The 15,608-nt window shown below is 40.1% G+C and overlaps 1 protein-coding gene across 4 annotated transcripts in view; it reads left to right on the top strand.

Moving 5' to 3' along the window:
• EPS8 (EGFR pathway substrate 8, signaling adaptor) overlaps positions 1-15,608 on the top strand; it is a 177,438-nt gene that overhangs the window by 144,031 nt on the left and 17,799 nt on the right. For 2 of the 4 annotated variants that reach the window (XM_026678647.2, XM_087968686.1), the window contains exons 15-17: positions 2,079-2,113; positions 8,171-8,279; positions 9,512-9,649. In XM_026678647.2, the coding sequence (XP_026534432.1) occupies positions 2,079-2,113; positions 8,171-8,279; positions 9,512-9,649 (282 nt within the window). Of the gene's footprint in view, positions 1-2,078; positions 2,213-8,170; positions 8,280-9,511; positions 9,650-15,608 lie in introns of all 4 variants that reach the window. The other 2 variants (XM_026678645.2, XM_087968685.1) reach the window with 1 other exon arrangement.

Below are 15,608 nucleotides of genomic sequence, written 5' to 3'. Positions count from 1 at the left end.
CTTTCTTGCTTAGTCTATATCATTTTGGAAAAGAAAAACTGATTTATTTTTCTGTACCGTAGTACATTGCAAACTTTGTTCAGCACTAGATGGACTGGAGATTCTATGTTCTCATATACAAACAAAGGGACTTATTTGTCAGTTCCTGTATAAAACTGAATGAAGGACAATTGCTTTTAGGAGTTGCTTGTTCTGTTCTTCACAACCCAACCCCCCTTTCTAAACCAATTGGCAACCCCTCTTCATTTTTCACAATCGTTGCCTTCACTTCTGGGAGATCTGAGCCCAGATGAAACTATTGAGGGTAGCCTTCCAGAACTCAAAGTTTCCAGACTTTCTGAAGAATCACTAGAAATCTAACTAGTTGGAAGGCCAATGGTCAAACTTAAGCTAAGACTGTGCCATGTGCCTAATCTTGTAAAATATTCCACAAGGAACTTGTTTGTGGATAGCAATCTTTGAAGGAAGTAATATAATCAATTCTTGGCAAGACATTGGCTCTGGGCAATACATCTTGAAGAATGCAATGACATGATTTTTCCGATCTCCATATTCCTTGTATCTGCAGTAATCGTCATGCTGGCCCAGGTGTCACTTTCTCTACTTAGTGGCTGGGGAATATTTACATTAATTAATCTTTAAATCAACCACTCTCATTGAAGATTATCCTCTCTTTTTACGCAAACACCCATACAAAACCACATACTGTCTTGACTATCTTTGCTTAATCCTTTTATGCTCTGCTAATCTCAGTTTCACAACTGTGGTATGCTGTTGGTAGAGATAGCTTTGAGTAGTCCCAAACCTTCATTCAGTTCAGATTCCACAAGTTGGCCTCTTGAAGAACTCAAAAGAGACCTGGCTGCCAGGTCATCCCAGCTTCCGGATGACAAAGAAAGAATTGGTTATTATTTGGGCTGCCAAAGACCTCTCCTGCAGGTCTGGTCTTTGAAAGACCCCCTTGGTGGACACAGGGGCACTCTGCAGGCCCTTAAAGCAGGCATATATTTTTCCATAATCAAGCTGAATTCCAGTTACTGCAATGCTTTACGTAATTGCTTGTCAGGCTCTTAACTCTCTTTCTCTCGATCAAACAATTTTGCTGTCTCTTGATCCTCTGGAATGCAGCTCCTCCCTTCTGGGAATCCAGACTGCATTCCACTACATTCCTATTAGATCATTCAAAGTCTTTGATATTTTGGTTCAGACTGAGAAAATCCCATTCTCTTTTTCCCCTTAACACCATTTGCAGAGATTCTTCTATATTTACCCCTTGTAACACACCATTCTTGTGGGTTAACAATCCTCTTCTAACATTACCTTAGTTCTTCAAAATGCAATGCCGTGTCAGATTGGGACCTTGACTTCTTTGGAAAAAAAGGCCTAAAACATGGTGTAAAACAAAGTCTTTGAAGATTTGAATGACTATTCGTTTTAATTGCCCCAGGTTTTATTTTGGTTTTTAATTTTTTAATTTAATTTTTTTTGTTTTAAATTGCAGAAAGATCTTGGCAGTCAGTGCTGTAATATATTAAATAATTAATTGGGGTAATGTAACAGAAATCAAACTCCCATGTCAGAAGTCAAACTTCCATGCCATTGTGAAGAGGGTGAGAATGAATGTGGGGTCGTCCAACTAGCTATGTTTGGTAACAGAATACAGTTTTTTTTTAAAGGTCCACAGGTTATAGATGATGTATGCCAAGTTTATTTTGATCTGTAGGACACATTTCCTTCTTTAAGGAATGATGATTTAATGTGGTATTGCCCGGTTGTTTGTAAGCTTTTATGAATTTATAATTCATCAATTTCCAGCTCCGATTTCTTGGGATTCAAGGAGCTACGAGTATCATTCCATGTACCAGTCAGAGCATCGGCCTGATAGCTTTTCCTTGTTAAAATTTCCAGGCCATTCCATGTTAAAAAATGGAACAGACTCAGCTTTTCAGGTTGCAACAATGTCATGGCAATTCTGTTGAAGATATGTAAAGAATGACTGTTCATAATTTATCAATGAAAGACCACTGGCAGGCTTTATGTAATCGACAACTAATCTCATTTGTTTTTCTTTCTTCCAGCATCCCAGCATCTCAGATTATCCTCCATCTGAAGGGTATGCATTCAGTAACACGGCTTACAAAAGAGGGCCTCTGCCGGACCAGGGGGCAGCTGTGGCTGCTTTTAAGCAAAGTGTTAGCCGACATGTAGATAGGTAACTTTACGTGGATGTCATGTGTACAGTTATGGAGAACTGTCCCAGCTGGTGGCTTCTAGCATGGAGGTGGCAGTCTCTTTTATACATCTGTTACTCTTCACTGGCCATAGAAGTAGAGATCCTTCTCTGTGCTAAAACTAAAACTTCTTTTTTCCCCCCTTCTTTTTTTACTCTGCTTTCTCTAAGTGCAGCTGACACGTTCTGTTTAAACACGCTGTTATAAATAGAGATAACAGAAATGGGTTGTAAAGTCTGAATTGGAGCTTGGAATCTTTTCCTACTTACAAACAAGCAGTTCCCTTGTTCTTGGCCAAGGTCAACACAAGGTGGCCATTTTCTCTGTGGGTTTACTGTTCACTTTTGCCAAAGGAGACAGAGAAGAGAGATGCTCCCTGTAGCTTTCCATACAAAATCAGCTTCCATGCTGTTGAATCAAATGGAGAGAGGATTAAGTTCCATGGATTTTTCCAGGTCTTATAACCCCCAACAAGAACATTCTTCTCTGCCTTATTACTAGACAAGTACATTTCTGAGTCTAATAGTAAGAATTTATGTAGCTTGGTGTTGAACTGTTGGGTTCCTTGCATCCTTGAGCTTGACTGTTTTCCTGTAGACATATAAACCCATCAACATATCATTGACAAGATACAACAATAAACGGGAAACAGCATCAGATAAACAGTCAAAGACGAAGCAATAATCTAATCAAGGAACCATCAAGATTGACAGAATAAATTACTATATATAAGCAACCAGCAATCTCTTATTCTCCCTTTCTAATGATGTCACCTAGTTTGATAATGAAACATCTTTTGGAAAACAACTGAGCTCAGATATTATCTAGAACCAACACATTTCTGGTTGCCTGATGGTGCATGAATAAATTACATGATTTTGTTGTACTCTAGCGCATCTCCCATCCTCAACATCTGTGCCCCACTGCTTAAAAAGCCTAAAACCTTAGGGCTGGGACTGTATTTTCCTAATTCTAGACCAATAAAGCAATTTGTTGGAGAATTGGAAGCAGGGAGAAATTACACTTTTTAAAAATGAAATGTCACAATGCCCAATTAGGGAACAACGTCAAATAAACAGCAGACAACTTAGATTTAACTGCCCATTTTAACAACATGGGCTTTTTACTGTTTTGGTTGGTTTGGTTGGTTGGCTGGCTGGCTGGCTGAATGGCTGAATAGCTGACTGGCTGGTGACTGGCTGGTTCGTTGTTCAGAGGTTTCATATGTAATGCAATGCCTTAACTTTTCTGAGAAACTTAGAAAAATAAACACCATAATAAACACTGCTTTGATTAGTCAATGCTATCCAGTGTGACCACAGAAGCTTGCCTTCACAGTAGCATGTCCATTTTGAGTTCTAGTAGCTCCCACCCTGAAGGAATTCCAGATGGTCTTAAACACCTGTCTCTAGGATAGTTGGACCTCCTTTTGTGTGTGTGACATGTTTGACTGGTTGACTGGTTCTACCATCCAGTTATTTCTGTAAGCCCTTTTAATTTTATATTTGTTGTCTACGCTCTGAGCCACCCAGAATCCATAGCAGTTAGACGCTGCCCAAGTTAAGGCAAAAAGCAAACTACAAAAATACTTTTCCGCAAATGACCAATAGTAAACCTTAAAAATGAAAACAATAAACAATAACTTTAAAATGCCTTTCCTAATAATTACAAAGGCAGATTGTTTCATAATATCTGCCCCACTCAAAAGGAGAGCAAAGTTGACTGAATGTCAAATAATTTTAAGACGAAGCCAGTAAGAAGGGACGTGTGAATCTGGGACTGATTACACGAAAATAGACATTCCTGTAATCAGGTTTTATAATTCATTGAAAGCCAGTTTCGTGTAGTAGTTAAGGCATCAGGCGAGAAACTTGGAGGCTGTGAGTTCTAGTCTTGCCTTATGGACAAAGCCTTATGGACAAAGGGAACTTCAGTCAGTCACTCACTGTCAGCCCTAGGAAGAAAAAAAAAGCAAGACTTTGAAATCTTGTCAAGAAAACTGCAGGGACTTACTTAGGCAGTTGCCGGGAGTTAAGACTGATTCAAAGGCACAGAAACAATTAGAATTCATTATTATCCATTGTCTTTCTTTATAAGTTTCATTTAATAAAGCACTTCCTTGGGAAAATTTCATTTCTTGAATCACAGGGAGTTTGCAAACTAGAGTATAAGTTAAATTACCTTCTGTGTTGTAATGTTATACATGCATACATCACAGCAACCATGTGAAAACTACATTGGATTTTTATTTTATTTTATGCAACCATCTTTTTCCACTGAGTTCTATCCTGACAATCAATTAGCTTTCTCCAATGTTATATGCTTTCAATATATGAGATTACCCCACCACCTGGAAATTTTGGAAATTGTAGTCCCAACATAACCAGAAGACATGATGTATCTTGGGCTTTGATGGCCTCTAAACTGATATGGCCAACCTCTCCTTTGGCAAAAGCAAATGGTCATGGAGTTGTGAGTAAGGCAAAATTATCCAGGGATCACATCACATGAGTTCCAAAAGCAATATGTAAAATAACGATTTTTATTAGAGCACAACAATGAACCTGTAAAATGTTCCAGGATTTCTGATCAGTTGAGTCCTTGGGCACATAGTGTTTGTCCTTCTTGTTTCATCAAAATGTGATCTTTGCTTTCAGCATCTGTGTATCCTCAACCACGTCTTTTTAAATCTCAGTGATTTCAACCTCATTTATCTAAATGGCTTAGGATCAAGAACGCAGAGTATATAAATAGCCAAAAAGGTTGGGAAAACAGTGATGCAACTGCATAGATTATATGAGCCATTGCTTTGGAGCTGAATCATCATGCATTTGGGATAATCAAGGGTTGGTCAGTGATAATTTTCTGGTGTCCTTTTTCTCTTCTCTTTAAGTTGTGACAGTTCTCCACAGCTAATCAACTAGCTAGTTATTCAAGCACCTAAAATGGGAATGTAATTGGTTTAAAATATTTAAATACAAAACAGAAAACAAGAGTCTACAAGTACCTTTGTAATGTGATTACTTATATTGTTGTATTCTGCTTCTAATCATGTAGCAGCTTTCCTTCATGGTGATTTTGTTATCAAGTTGCAAGGGCATAGCTAATCATTTTTAAGCTTTTTAATATCACCAGTTAATAAAACTTCAAATCTAAAATCATTTATAGCTAACACTATGAATCAAAATGGAGTGTGCTAAACTTGGAGAATAAAAAGTAAATAGATTCATATTTTTCCCCAAGCCAAGGCTCTAATAAAACTGGAACTAATTGCAGTTAATGGATTGCTTTCCATGCATATATCATCTTTTTCTCTCTATCATATTGCAAAATATAAATTGATGACAACTTTTTAAAGGTCCTTTCTGGGCCACATCTAAAGCTTTATGAGGCCACGTATATCTAAGATGCCCCAGACTATTTTTTAATTTCTAACTAATCTCCTTCCCTGGTGTCAAAATTCTGTTGTGGTAAAAGAATCCTCTGCGCATTGGCCTCAGCTTACTTCTGTGATCTGGATCAAAGGATGTAACTCTTCAGTTGAACATGTGCTTTGCAGGCGGGAGATCTTGGGTTCAATCCTTGGCTGAAAAAAGCTTATCTCAGGAGCTGGGAAGAGATAGGACAACAGTGAGCTAATGAGTCATTGGCCTGATTTCAGAATGTGTTTGTTTTCTCCTTGGTGAAAATCTGTCCTTTGTTAGTACATAACAGGGGTGTCAAACTCGATTTCATTGAGGGCCGCATCAGGGTTGTGTTTGACCTGGGGGAGCGGGGGCCGTGGCCAGGGCAGGTATGGCCAGCTTGACATCACTCATGTCGGGGATGCCTGTGGTGGCCCAAGTGCTCTGCCAGTGAAAACGAGCTTCTGAGCACCATTTTTTGCTGAAACGGCCTCCTGCAACCCTCTGCCAGCGAAAACAGAGCTCACGAGGGCCGCACGCAGCCTTCCGGAGCTCCGTTTTCACTGGTAGAGGCACCAAAGGTAGGGGCACCTTTCCTGTTTCCAAGGTGGCCCCACGGCCCCAGATCTAAGCACCCCATGGGCTGGATCGGGCCCCCGGGCCTTGAGTTTTACACTCCTGATATATAATATACATCTAATTATGTGTGCATGGGTATTGACTGAATCTGTGGGAAATTATATTGTAAAAAAGTATAATTTACAAGGTGTCTAGATACCATGTGATTTGGATATTAAGAGTTATATTCGATAGAGTGCTGTGATAGCATTGTCATGTTGTCCAGTCTCAAGGTTTGCAGAAGGAGGAACTGTCACCATATCACTCACATAACAAAAAGGCACATAAAGGAAGACAATTGTGGATAAGGAGCCACAATTTTGTCCCCTGGTCACAATTTTATCCCCTGTGGGAATACAGATGGCATTACTCAAAGGCCGGTGATGTCATTGAGATGGATCATTTCTAGGGTATTTGGGGACCATGAAGGGATGTTAGGATGGAGATGAGAACAGGAAAGGATCAGAAGGCAAGCTGTTCCTATTTCCACCTTTAGAAGTTGACTGAATTTCAGTGGCAGGATTTCAGTCACTTTGGGGGCAGTGGGGTTAGTGAGGTAAATTCCGGGTGGAAATGGATCCAATTTCCTTTCTCCTTTCCTCTTTTCTAATGTGTAATAAAAGAATTGGGCTCCTAAAAAATCAGAAATTTTGCTAGCCTATTTGGACAGGAATATCTAGTGATGTTGAGAGACTGGATTTTGGCTTGTGGGCTATACATTACTCACCCCTGGATTGAGTAAGGTTCAAAATTCTATGAAACCAAGACATCATCTCTGGATATTTTGGTTTCATAGAATATCTGGGTATATTTCACATGTATGGCCTTGAAAGGAACTATGTTTGTGAAAATGCACTTAATCCATTAATCATAAATTAACTGAGCAAGCATGGTTTACCCTGACTTAAAAAATCCTACACACGATTGAAACCAAATGTAGTACTATGGAGGAATCCAACTGCTAAGTCTTTAATGGCCTGATTATGTTGAATGAGCACAGTTATACTGATAGCTAAAGATGTTACCAATGATGTTGGTTTCATAGTTAAAGGTTTATCACCAATCCTGACAGGGCAAGCTACTTGTATCTAATCAAACCACATTCCTTTCTAGAACTGATGATATTACCTAGTTGGATAATAAAATGTCTGCCAGAAAATCACCAAGCTCAGGGAGCTCTAAGGACTCCTTGGTTTACCACTATTTTATGTATGTCCAACAATGCACGTACAAAAGAGGAGCATTTAACTCACGACACCACAGCCACCATTTTGCAAATTTTAACACCCTGCTCTCCGCAGAACACATCTCTGCAATAAATGGCAAATTATCACCAAATAATCATAACCTCCTTTCACCTAATCTTTTAAATTAGAAGATCAGGTTTATGGCTTTCAAAACTAAGAGATCGAAATTGTGGCAAGGGTATGCTTCTCTTCTAGATAATGGGACACATCTGTACATCCTTTAGAGAGGCAATTTCTTTACGCTTCCTTAAATACTTCAAATGGATGCCATACAGTTTCCCACAGATTCCGTGATATAATCGCCCCACACCAAGTTGAAGCCTACTCATATTGTACTCCGTGCTGTGCAGAAGCATTTATATATTTATGATAGTGGCCTAAAGTCATGTACATGAGATGGGCAGCTACAGAAATCGAATAAATAAATCAAGCATGTCATGAAAGATGTGAGCAAGCCAATTGATATTTGCAACTGCCTCCATGGGGAACAGGGCTGGCTGGCCAGGGCAGCCATCTGCTATCATGATGGATCTCTTAATAGTTTTTGCCTGGTAGTAAATCCTGAGCTAATTATAGCCAATGACAGGCAAAGCTGGCTTCTCTTCTCTTTTTGGCTATGCTAATCCAACAGGAGAGCTGGATAACATTTTGGCTTTATTTGTTTTTGTAGAAATTATGAAGCGCATAAAGCCCCAATCAAGAAATACGCCAAAACCAAGTATGACTTTGTGGGAAGAAACCAGAGCGAGCTTTCTGTTCTGAAGGATGACATTTTAGAGGTAACAGTGCTGCTTTACACACACACACACACACACACACACACAGGTAGTCCTCGACTTATAACAACAATTGAACCTAAAATTTCTGTTGCTAAGTGTAACAGTTGTTAAGGTTTTACGACCTTTCTTGCTATTATTGTTAAATGAATCGCTACACTTGTTAAATCAGTAGCAGAGTTGTTGTGCAAATCTGGTTTCCCTGTTGACTTTTCTGATCAGAAAGTCGCAAAAGATAGATCACATGATCCCCGGGACACTGCAACTATCCTAAATATGAATCAGTTGCCAAGTGTTTGAATTTTGATCACCTGACCATGGAGATGCTGCAGTGGTCGTAAGTGTGAAAAATGGTCACAAGTCCCTTTTTTTCAATCCATTGTAATTTTGAATGGTCACTAAATAAATGGGTGTAAGTCAAGAGCTATCAAAAGACCTATTTCTCTGCTGTTGTGCTTTGGATGAGCTTCTCATGGTGACTCCGGCAGCTGAGCAACCCATGTTATCACTCAGAAAACTGGGTGAATTCAAGTCATGTGTGAAATTTGTAACTTTGATATCAGGAGGGCCATTCACCGAATAGCAAAATTATCCATCTCTATTTGCTTCTAACTATTAACAAGAAATTTTTGTCCCTGAAAGTATATTATTTGTGCAAAAGGAAGCCAACATATCCATGAAAGAATGGATTCTTCTGACAGAAACACTTCTCTTTCCTTTGGAGTTGGGACTTCCTTCCCTCTTATACTACTCAGGTCATAGTCACTCTGGAAGTAAAACATCTATATCAGAATCAGTGGTGGGATTCAAATTTTTTTTACTACCGGTTCTGTGGGTGTGACTTGCAGGATACTGCAAAATTTCCATTCCATCCCCACTCCTGGGGGAAGGTTACTGCAAAATCCGCATTCCCTGCCCACCCCACTAACCTGCTTTTCAGCTCCGTTCTCCTGTGCAGGGCAACCAGAGAAGACCCAGCCAATCAGCTGGGACTCAGGAGGCAGCGAATAGATGGGGGCGGGGCCAGTCAGAGCTTGTATTTGCCAGTTCTCCGAACTACTCAAAATTTCCACTAGTGGTACTCCAGAACTGGTCAGAACCTGCTTAATACCACCTCTGATCAGAATCCCTTTTAGTTTAGGGGACTATTTAGTTTCAGTGACCTATTATTTAGATAGGTCTATATGAAGTCAGACCGGTTCCTTGTGACAAGATTTGTTTGTTTGATTTTCCAGATTCTTGATGACAGAAAGCAATGGTGGAAAGTCCAGAATGCAAACGGATTGACTGGATTTGTGCCAAATAACATCTTGGAGCCTCTCAGAACTCCAGAAGGTGTCTGTACAGAGCCAGCATATACGCAGACTATACAGGTATCTCCAGTTCTTTTAAACAATTATCAGGAGCACATTGGCAGGACCTTTGTCTTCAGAGATTGAATAGCCTATGACAAGGGGTGTCAAACTCAAGATGTGGCCCGCCCTGGAAACAGCAAAGGACCGGCCTGCAGTGCCTCTGCCAGCTGAAATGGCGCTCGAGAGGGCCACGTGGGGCGCCCAAGCTGTTTTCCCTGGCAGAGGAGCTAACAAAACAAACTGAAAACAAAACAAAGGGAGAAATATTTCCTCTTTTGCATTTGAGCATTCAAGAAGGGGACAGGAAAGGAGAAAGGGAAAGAGGAAAGACAAAGAAAGAAAAGGAAAGATGGGAAGAGCAAGGAAGGAAAAAGAAGGAAAGAGGGGAAGGAAGAAGAAAGGAGAATGAAGAGGGAAGGTAAAAGAAGAAGGAAGGAAGGAAGGAAGGAAGGAAGGAAGGAAGGAAGGAAGGAAGGAAGGAAGGAAGGAAGGAAGGAAGGAAGGAAGGAAGGAAGATTATAATGAGTGTGAGGGATGGTCTAAGGGAAGCCTGCCTTAGCACTTGACCTCCACAGGTGCCTGCGACATGAGTAATGTCAAGCTGACCTCACCCACCCTGGCCACACACACACACACCAGTCAAACACAATCCTGGTGCGGCCCTCAATGAAATTGAGTTTAATACCCTTGGCATATGAGGTACCTAAGAGAATCTAGATATGAAGCCCTGCAGAAGGGTAGACTAGGAAATTGGGACTCCAGATAGCCTGGTGGTCTTGCATTTGATTTCTGTATGGTAAAAGTACAAAGAAGGTAAACATGTCAGATGGACACTTTGGTGGCAGTGAAGGAGGGAGAGCCCAATACGGAAGCTCTAAAAGAGGTTTGTAGAACTTCTAGTTGGACCACAGCTACTGCTATTACCACTAGCTCGGCTGATTTTAGCTGACGGGAACCTCACCTAACACAAGAACCACACGTTCTCCATGCCTGCATTAAGCTTTTGCCCATTTTTCAGAGGCACCTTTTTTATTAATTTAACTTGTTTATTTATGAAACTGGTGCATTGCCTTCGCCCAGACTGAGCTTCAGTTCTGCCTGCAAAGTGTTTCTAGGTTTTCTAAGAAGCTTGTTAAATAGCCTTTCGGTTCAATCAGGTAACAGCAGAATGACGAGCAAGAGGAACATCAGAAAAGTCAGGCGGCTGAGCACCCAGGAGCACGAGTAGCTCTTCTATTAAAAGACATCTTACAGCATACAAAATAAATTGATTTAATTATTAATAATTCCAGCATTGTTTCTCTGACAACATGAACTCTGCTCTTTTGATATTTCCTTTTTATTGCTGACATTCGTAGTTTGGTTACCATGCTTTGGGTTCTAATTCAGCTTATGCCTTTTTTATTTAAATGCTTGTCATGTCTTGATAGTTATTGATGTCAAAGAAGGAATTTGAATTATTTAAGGTAGGGAGTTTTCTTTTCATCCAAACTATCCCTATTCAATTTCCTCAAATTTCTTTTGGGTGTGTAAAGTTACTTCCATTGCACTTTGCATGGGTGTGAATTGCTGGCTTTTCTATTGGTGTGGAATTCTCTACAAAAAAAATGTAGAATCAAAGTTTTGTAATAATATGCAGCCTTTGAGTACCATCGGTATATGCATATTATGACCCTTTTTTATTGTTTGGTATGTTGAAATGAAGTGGCTTGATTTTATTAGTACTCTGAACACAAGTAAGTCATCACTATTCGAATAGAAAGTGGGGTTGTATTCAACTCAATTCCAACTTTTGAGTCAGCTGAAAGATCAGTCTATTTTAAATGTTCAGATCAATTAGCAAAACCAAACTGGAACACCTGAGCTTATTTGGTGAGGCCTTGATTTAGCCTTTTAAAATAACATCTGTGCAAAGAAGGAGGATGGTTGAGGTGTTGGGCTTTTTAAAAAAATGCTTTTTAATGCTTATTTGTTTTATTGCTGTTGTGAGCCACCCAGAATTGGGGGGTGGGGGGGTTGTTTGAAGACAGATGATCATGTAAGTCTTTTAAATAAATAAATCAATTGTTTGGAGGAACTGATTTGCTGCATGGAACATTCATTCAGGCAGCAGGCAGGCAGGACATAGAGAGTGAAGGAAGGAAAAGGATACAAAAGGGAGGGAGGGAGGGAGGGAGGGAGGGAGGGAGGAAGGAAGGAAGGAAGGAAGGAAGGAAGGAAGGAAGGAAGGAAGGAAGGAAGGAAGGAAGTCTTCCTCTGCAGGATCTAAATAAAGAGAAGACCCTGTCTATCTAATGATTCAAGAATTGCACTATTACCTGAAAGACGACTATCAGTCATAGAAGCCCATTACGTTATTTTGGACCGATTGTTCTCCTCTCCACCTACCCAAGTTTTATTTCAAAGAATTCTATGGGATAGGCTTGGCTGACTGGCTCCAGTTTACCCAGTAAATTCCCCCTTGCTAAAGGTTACTCGAACGAGGTGTCTCTTATTTCACTGCACCTCCATGACCCTCTTAACAAGATATTTTTCTTAATAGCTATAAAATCCACCAAACAGATATTAAGACTGTGGGGAATTCTTCAGTTTCCAAGTTATGTGTTTTCTACCCTGTTCGGGTTGTGCTTAGACATGACCTTTCTTTTATTCCTGAAAGCAAATCAAATTCTCTTGTTCACAGAGCCCAGGAATTTCCTTCATCCGGATCCTTCTTGACCTGAGAGGATTATTTATATGTAGTCCTCTCTTAATGACAGTGGCTTAGCGAACATTCGGAGTTGCAGCAGACCTCTCCGGATCTATTTATGAGTCATTTTCAAAATTATGACAACGGCACACAACATCCACCCTGCAGTCATGTGGGTGCTTGGCAAGCGTCTCACAGCATCCCACAGTCACAGGACTGCAATTTTCAGGATTTTTCCCCAGTTTCTGCCATTTACTTTTGATTTCTGACAAAAAAAACCTCTGTTGGTGAAAATGAGTTTGCTTAATGACTGCAGAGATTATTTAACCATAACAAAAAAAGATCATAAAGTCAAATGTGGTCATATGGTGACCTGCTTAATGAACACTACAACTTAGGACTATAATTCTGAGCTCGATTACAGTTGTATTTCAAGGACTACCTCTACATAGGATAGATGTATCTTAAGTACATAGTTCTTGTTTGGGTGGAGTCTTAAAACTTAGGAAAGGTTTGTCCTCTTTCCAGGTAATTATAAGGATACTAAGAATTCCATCCAATTCTTAGCATCCTTATAATCAGCGTCCCTGTAGCTTTGAAGAAACAGTTTTCTTGGACATTGTGGACACAAAGAAAATTCACAGCTACAGCAACCAGGGAAGTGCCAATAGAGAAGATTTAGAAAGTTGTACCAAGGGAATATATACTTCTGTTCTCTAAGCATGCCAGAGTAGAGAAATAGGTACTGTGTTGGCTGCTTCTGATAGTCACATCTTTCAGGAAGTAACACTAATGGTGTCTGCCTGTTGTAGGCGGCTGTTTTTTCTCAGATTCTGCTTTGTCAAGATGGCACATGTCTCCCAAAGAGACATCTCTTTCCCTCAGCTGTTTTTCTTCCTGTGAGGAGAAACGTGGAATTTTCTTAGCTTCAGTTTCTTTTTTTTTTTCAATGGACTGGGTGACAGTGGATACCATGGTGGAGAGTGGTATCTGGACTTATTCCCCATATATATTTTTTGTTTCCTTATTATTTTCCTGATATCTTACATTCTACCTATTAGTTTATGTTTCTTCATTGCCATTTGACTTTCATTCATGTCTCCAATCTGGCCTGAGAAGCAGGACAGAATGTTCTCCTGGAGGAGGAGGAAAGGAGACCACATAAAGTGCAGAATGTTTCAAAGATGATAGATAGATAGATAGATAGATAGATAGATAGATAGATAGATAGATAGATAGATAGATAGATAGATAGATAGATATAGATATAGATATAGATATAGATATAGATATAGATATAGATATAGATATAGATATAGATATAATGTTTTCATAGATTTTCACGGGTACAGGTATGTAAGTCTTGGTGTGTTCGGGTCTTTTTCCATGTAAGATTGAGAGCATCTTGGTAAAGTTTTGACGAGGTCCCACTCGCCATCTTCAGGCTGGTGTTTTCGGCTTCATGCTTGTGCGAGCAAAGCATGATCGGAGCTGCCGTCTCCCTATATATACTGGTGGGGAGGTTGGCTGTGTTGTCATTTCTTGATTGGTTGATGGAGTTGATGTTTGCTGATTGGCTGGCTTTTTCGTAAGAACATGTGTGGCTGAGGTATTTGCTGTGTGTCTATCAGCCTCCTGTGTTGTAACAACCTGGGTAATGGGCTGTGTGATGACCTTCTGAGTTCTATTGTTTTGACATCCTGGGTCTTGTGCTGTAATCTCCTGGCTCGTTGGCTGTGTTGCAACATCCGGAGGTATTGTGGTGTAACCTCCTGAGTTCTGTGATGTGATATCCTGAGCGGGTGGCTGAGATAGATAGATAGATAGATAGATAGATAGATAGATAGATAGATAGATATAGATATAGATATAGATATAGATATAGATATAGATATAGATATAGATATAGATATAGATATAGATATAGATATAGATATAGATATATTCTTCCTATGGGAGATTGATTTCCCAATTTGGTCCTGTTGGAAGAAAATATCCATCTGGGTTCAGTTCCAAGTGGGGAAAAAGACACTGGAATGATGGAAGTTGCTTTGAAAGAAGGTTTATCGATGAACAGGATTACATGCCTTGGAGCTCTTGGACAAAGAAAAAGGGAAGAGATGCTGAGAGTCTCTGGGTTTTATGCCTTCTGTTGGGCTTTGAATTTGAGCTTGTGTGCTGGTTGGTTGTCAGACTCCCATGGGGCCATGCAGGGGCAACTTTGTAGGTTGTCTTTTGAGTCCCAGGCTTGGTTGACTCTTGCTGGGTGATGATGTAATGAAAGGGCTTTGGGCAATTCCTATTATGGCTCTTCCTGAAGGAGGTAAATCTTTGTTATGTAGAGTAGGCTGGCCCAGGCCTTAATGGCCCATGAGCAAAGGTTGGGGGGGGGGCTGAGTTTCTGCCTCTCTGAGTTTCTACTTCTCTTTTAGGGGAAATATTCTGCATTTTTTAATATATCCTAAAATATTTCATTTCTCTAGGAGAGGGATGGGTTTTAACTTCCAACAGTCCACATAGTGGGGCTGATATGGGTGTTCTTTTGATGAAAGGTCATCAAAAAGAGTTATTATTACCGTCTTCATACTAAACCCCAGTCCGAAGCCCAGTTGAAATGAGTCCAGATAATCCATTTCTTCCAAGATGTGCTGGAGCTGTAACACAAGCCCCTAATCAACAACTTTCCCTTAAAAGGGGTAAACATTTATTTATTTTATTTCCCACCTTTATTATTTTGATACGTCACTGGCTCATATTTATGACGGTTGCAGTGTCCCAGGGTCATGTAATCACTGTTTGCAACCTTCTGAAAAGCCAACTCCATGGGGGAGCCAGATTCACTCAACAATCCAGTTACTCACTTAACAACTGCAGTGATTCGCTTAACATCTGTGGCAGGAAAGGTCGTAAAATGTGGCAAAATTCATTTAATAACTGTCTCGCTGGGCAACAGAAATGTTGGGGTCAATTGTGGTCGTAAGTTGAAGACTATCTGCTACTATTTTTAAACCCAGTTCATGGAATACAGTGATAGCTGCAGCCTGTTGATTGGTTATAATAAAGTATCCCGGGCATGGTGATTTTGTGTGGGTGAGAATAAACTTTCTAAATCAGGGGTTGCCAATCTTTTGGACCTCAGGGATCACCAAACTCATCATTTTAAATCCTGCGGACCAGAGACCCTGGGAAATTCCCCCCAAAAAAGTCTGCAGGAAAATGCCCCATTCCGTCTTCCTACTGACCAATCGTCCTTTATTTGAGAGAGGGAGAGACTTTTGGCTTCATGCA

The sequence above is a fragment of the Notechis scutatus genome, chromosome 6 (assembly GCF_049901735.1).
Source record: "Notechis scutatus isolate UNSWTSFEM ecotype Mainland chromosome 6, rNotScu1.2, whole genome shotgun sequence".
NCBI classification, from domain to species: Eukaryota; Metazoa; Chordata; class Lepidosauria; order Squamata; family Elapidae; genus Notechis; species Notechis scutatus.
Note: the sequence above shows the minus strand (reverse complement) of the source record. Positions and strands in the feature narration are given on the sequence as shown.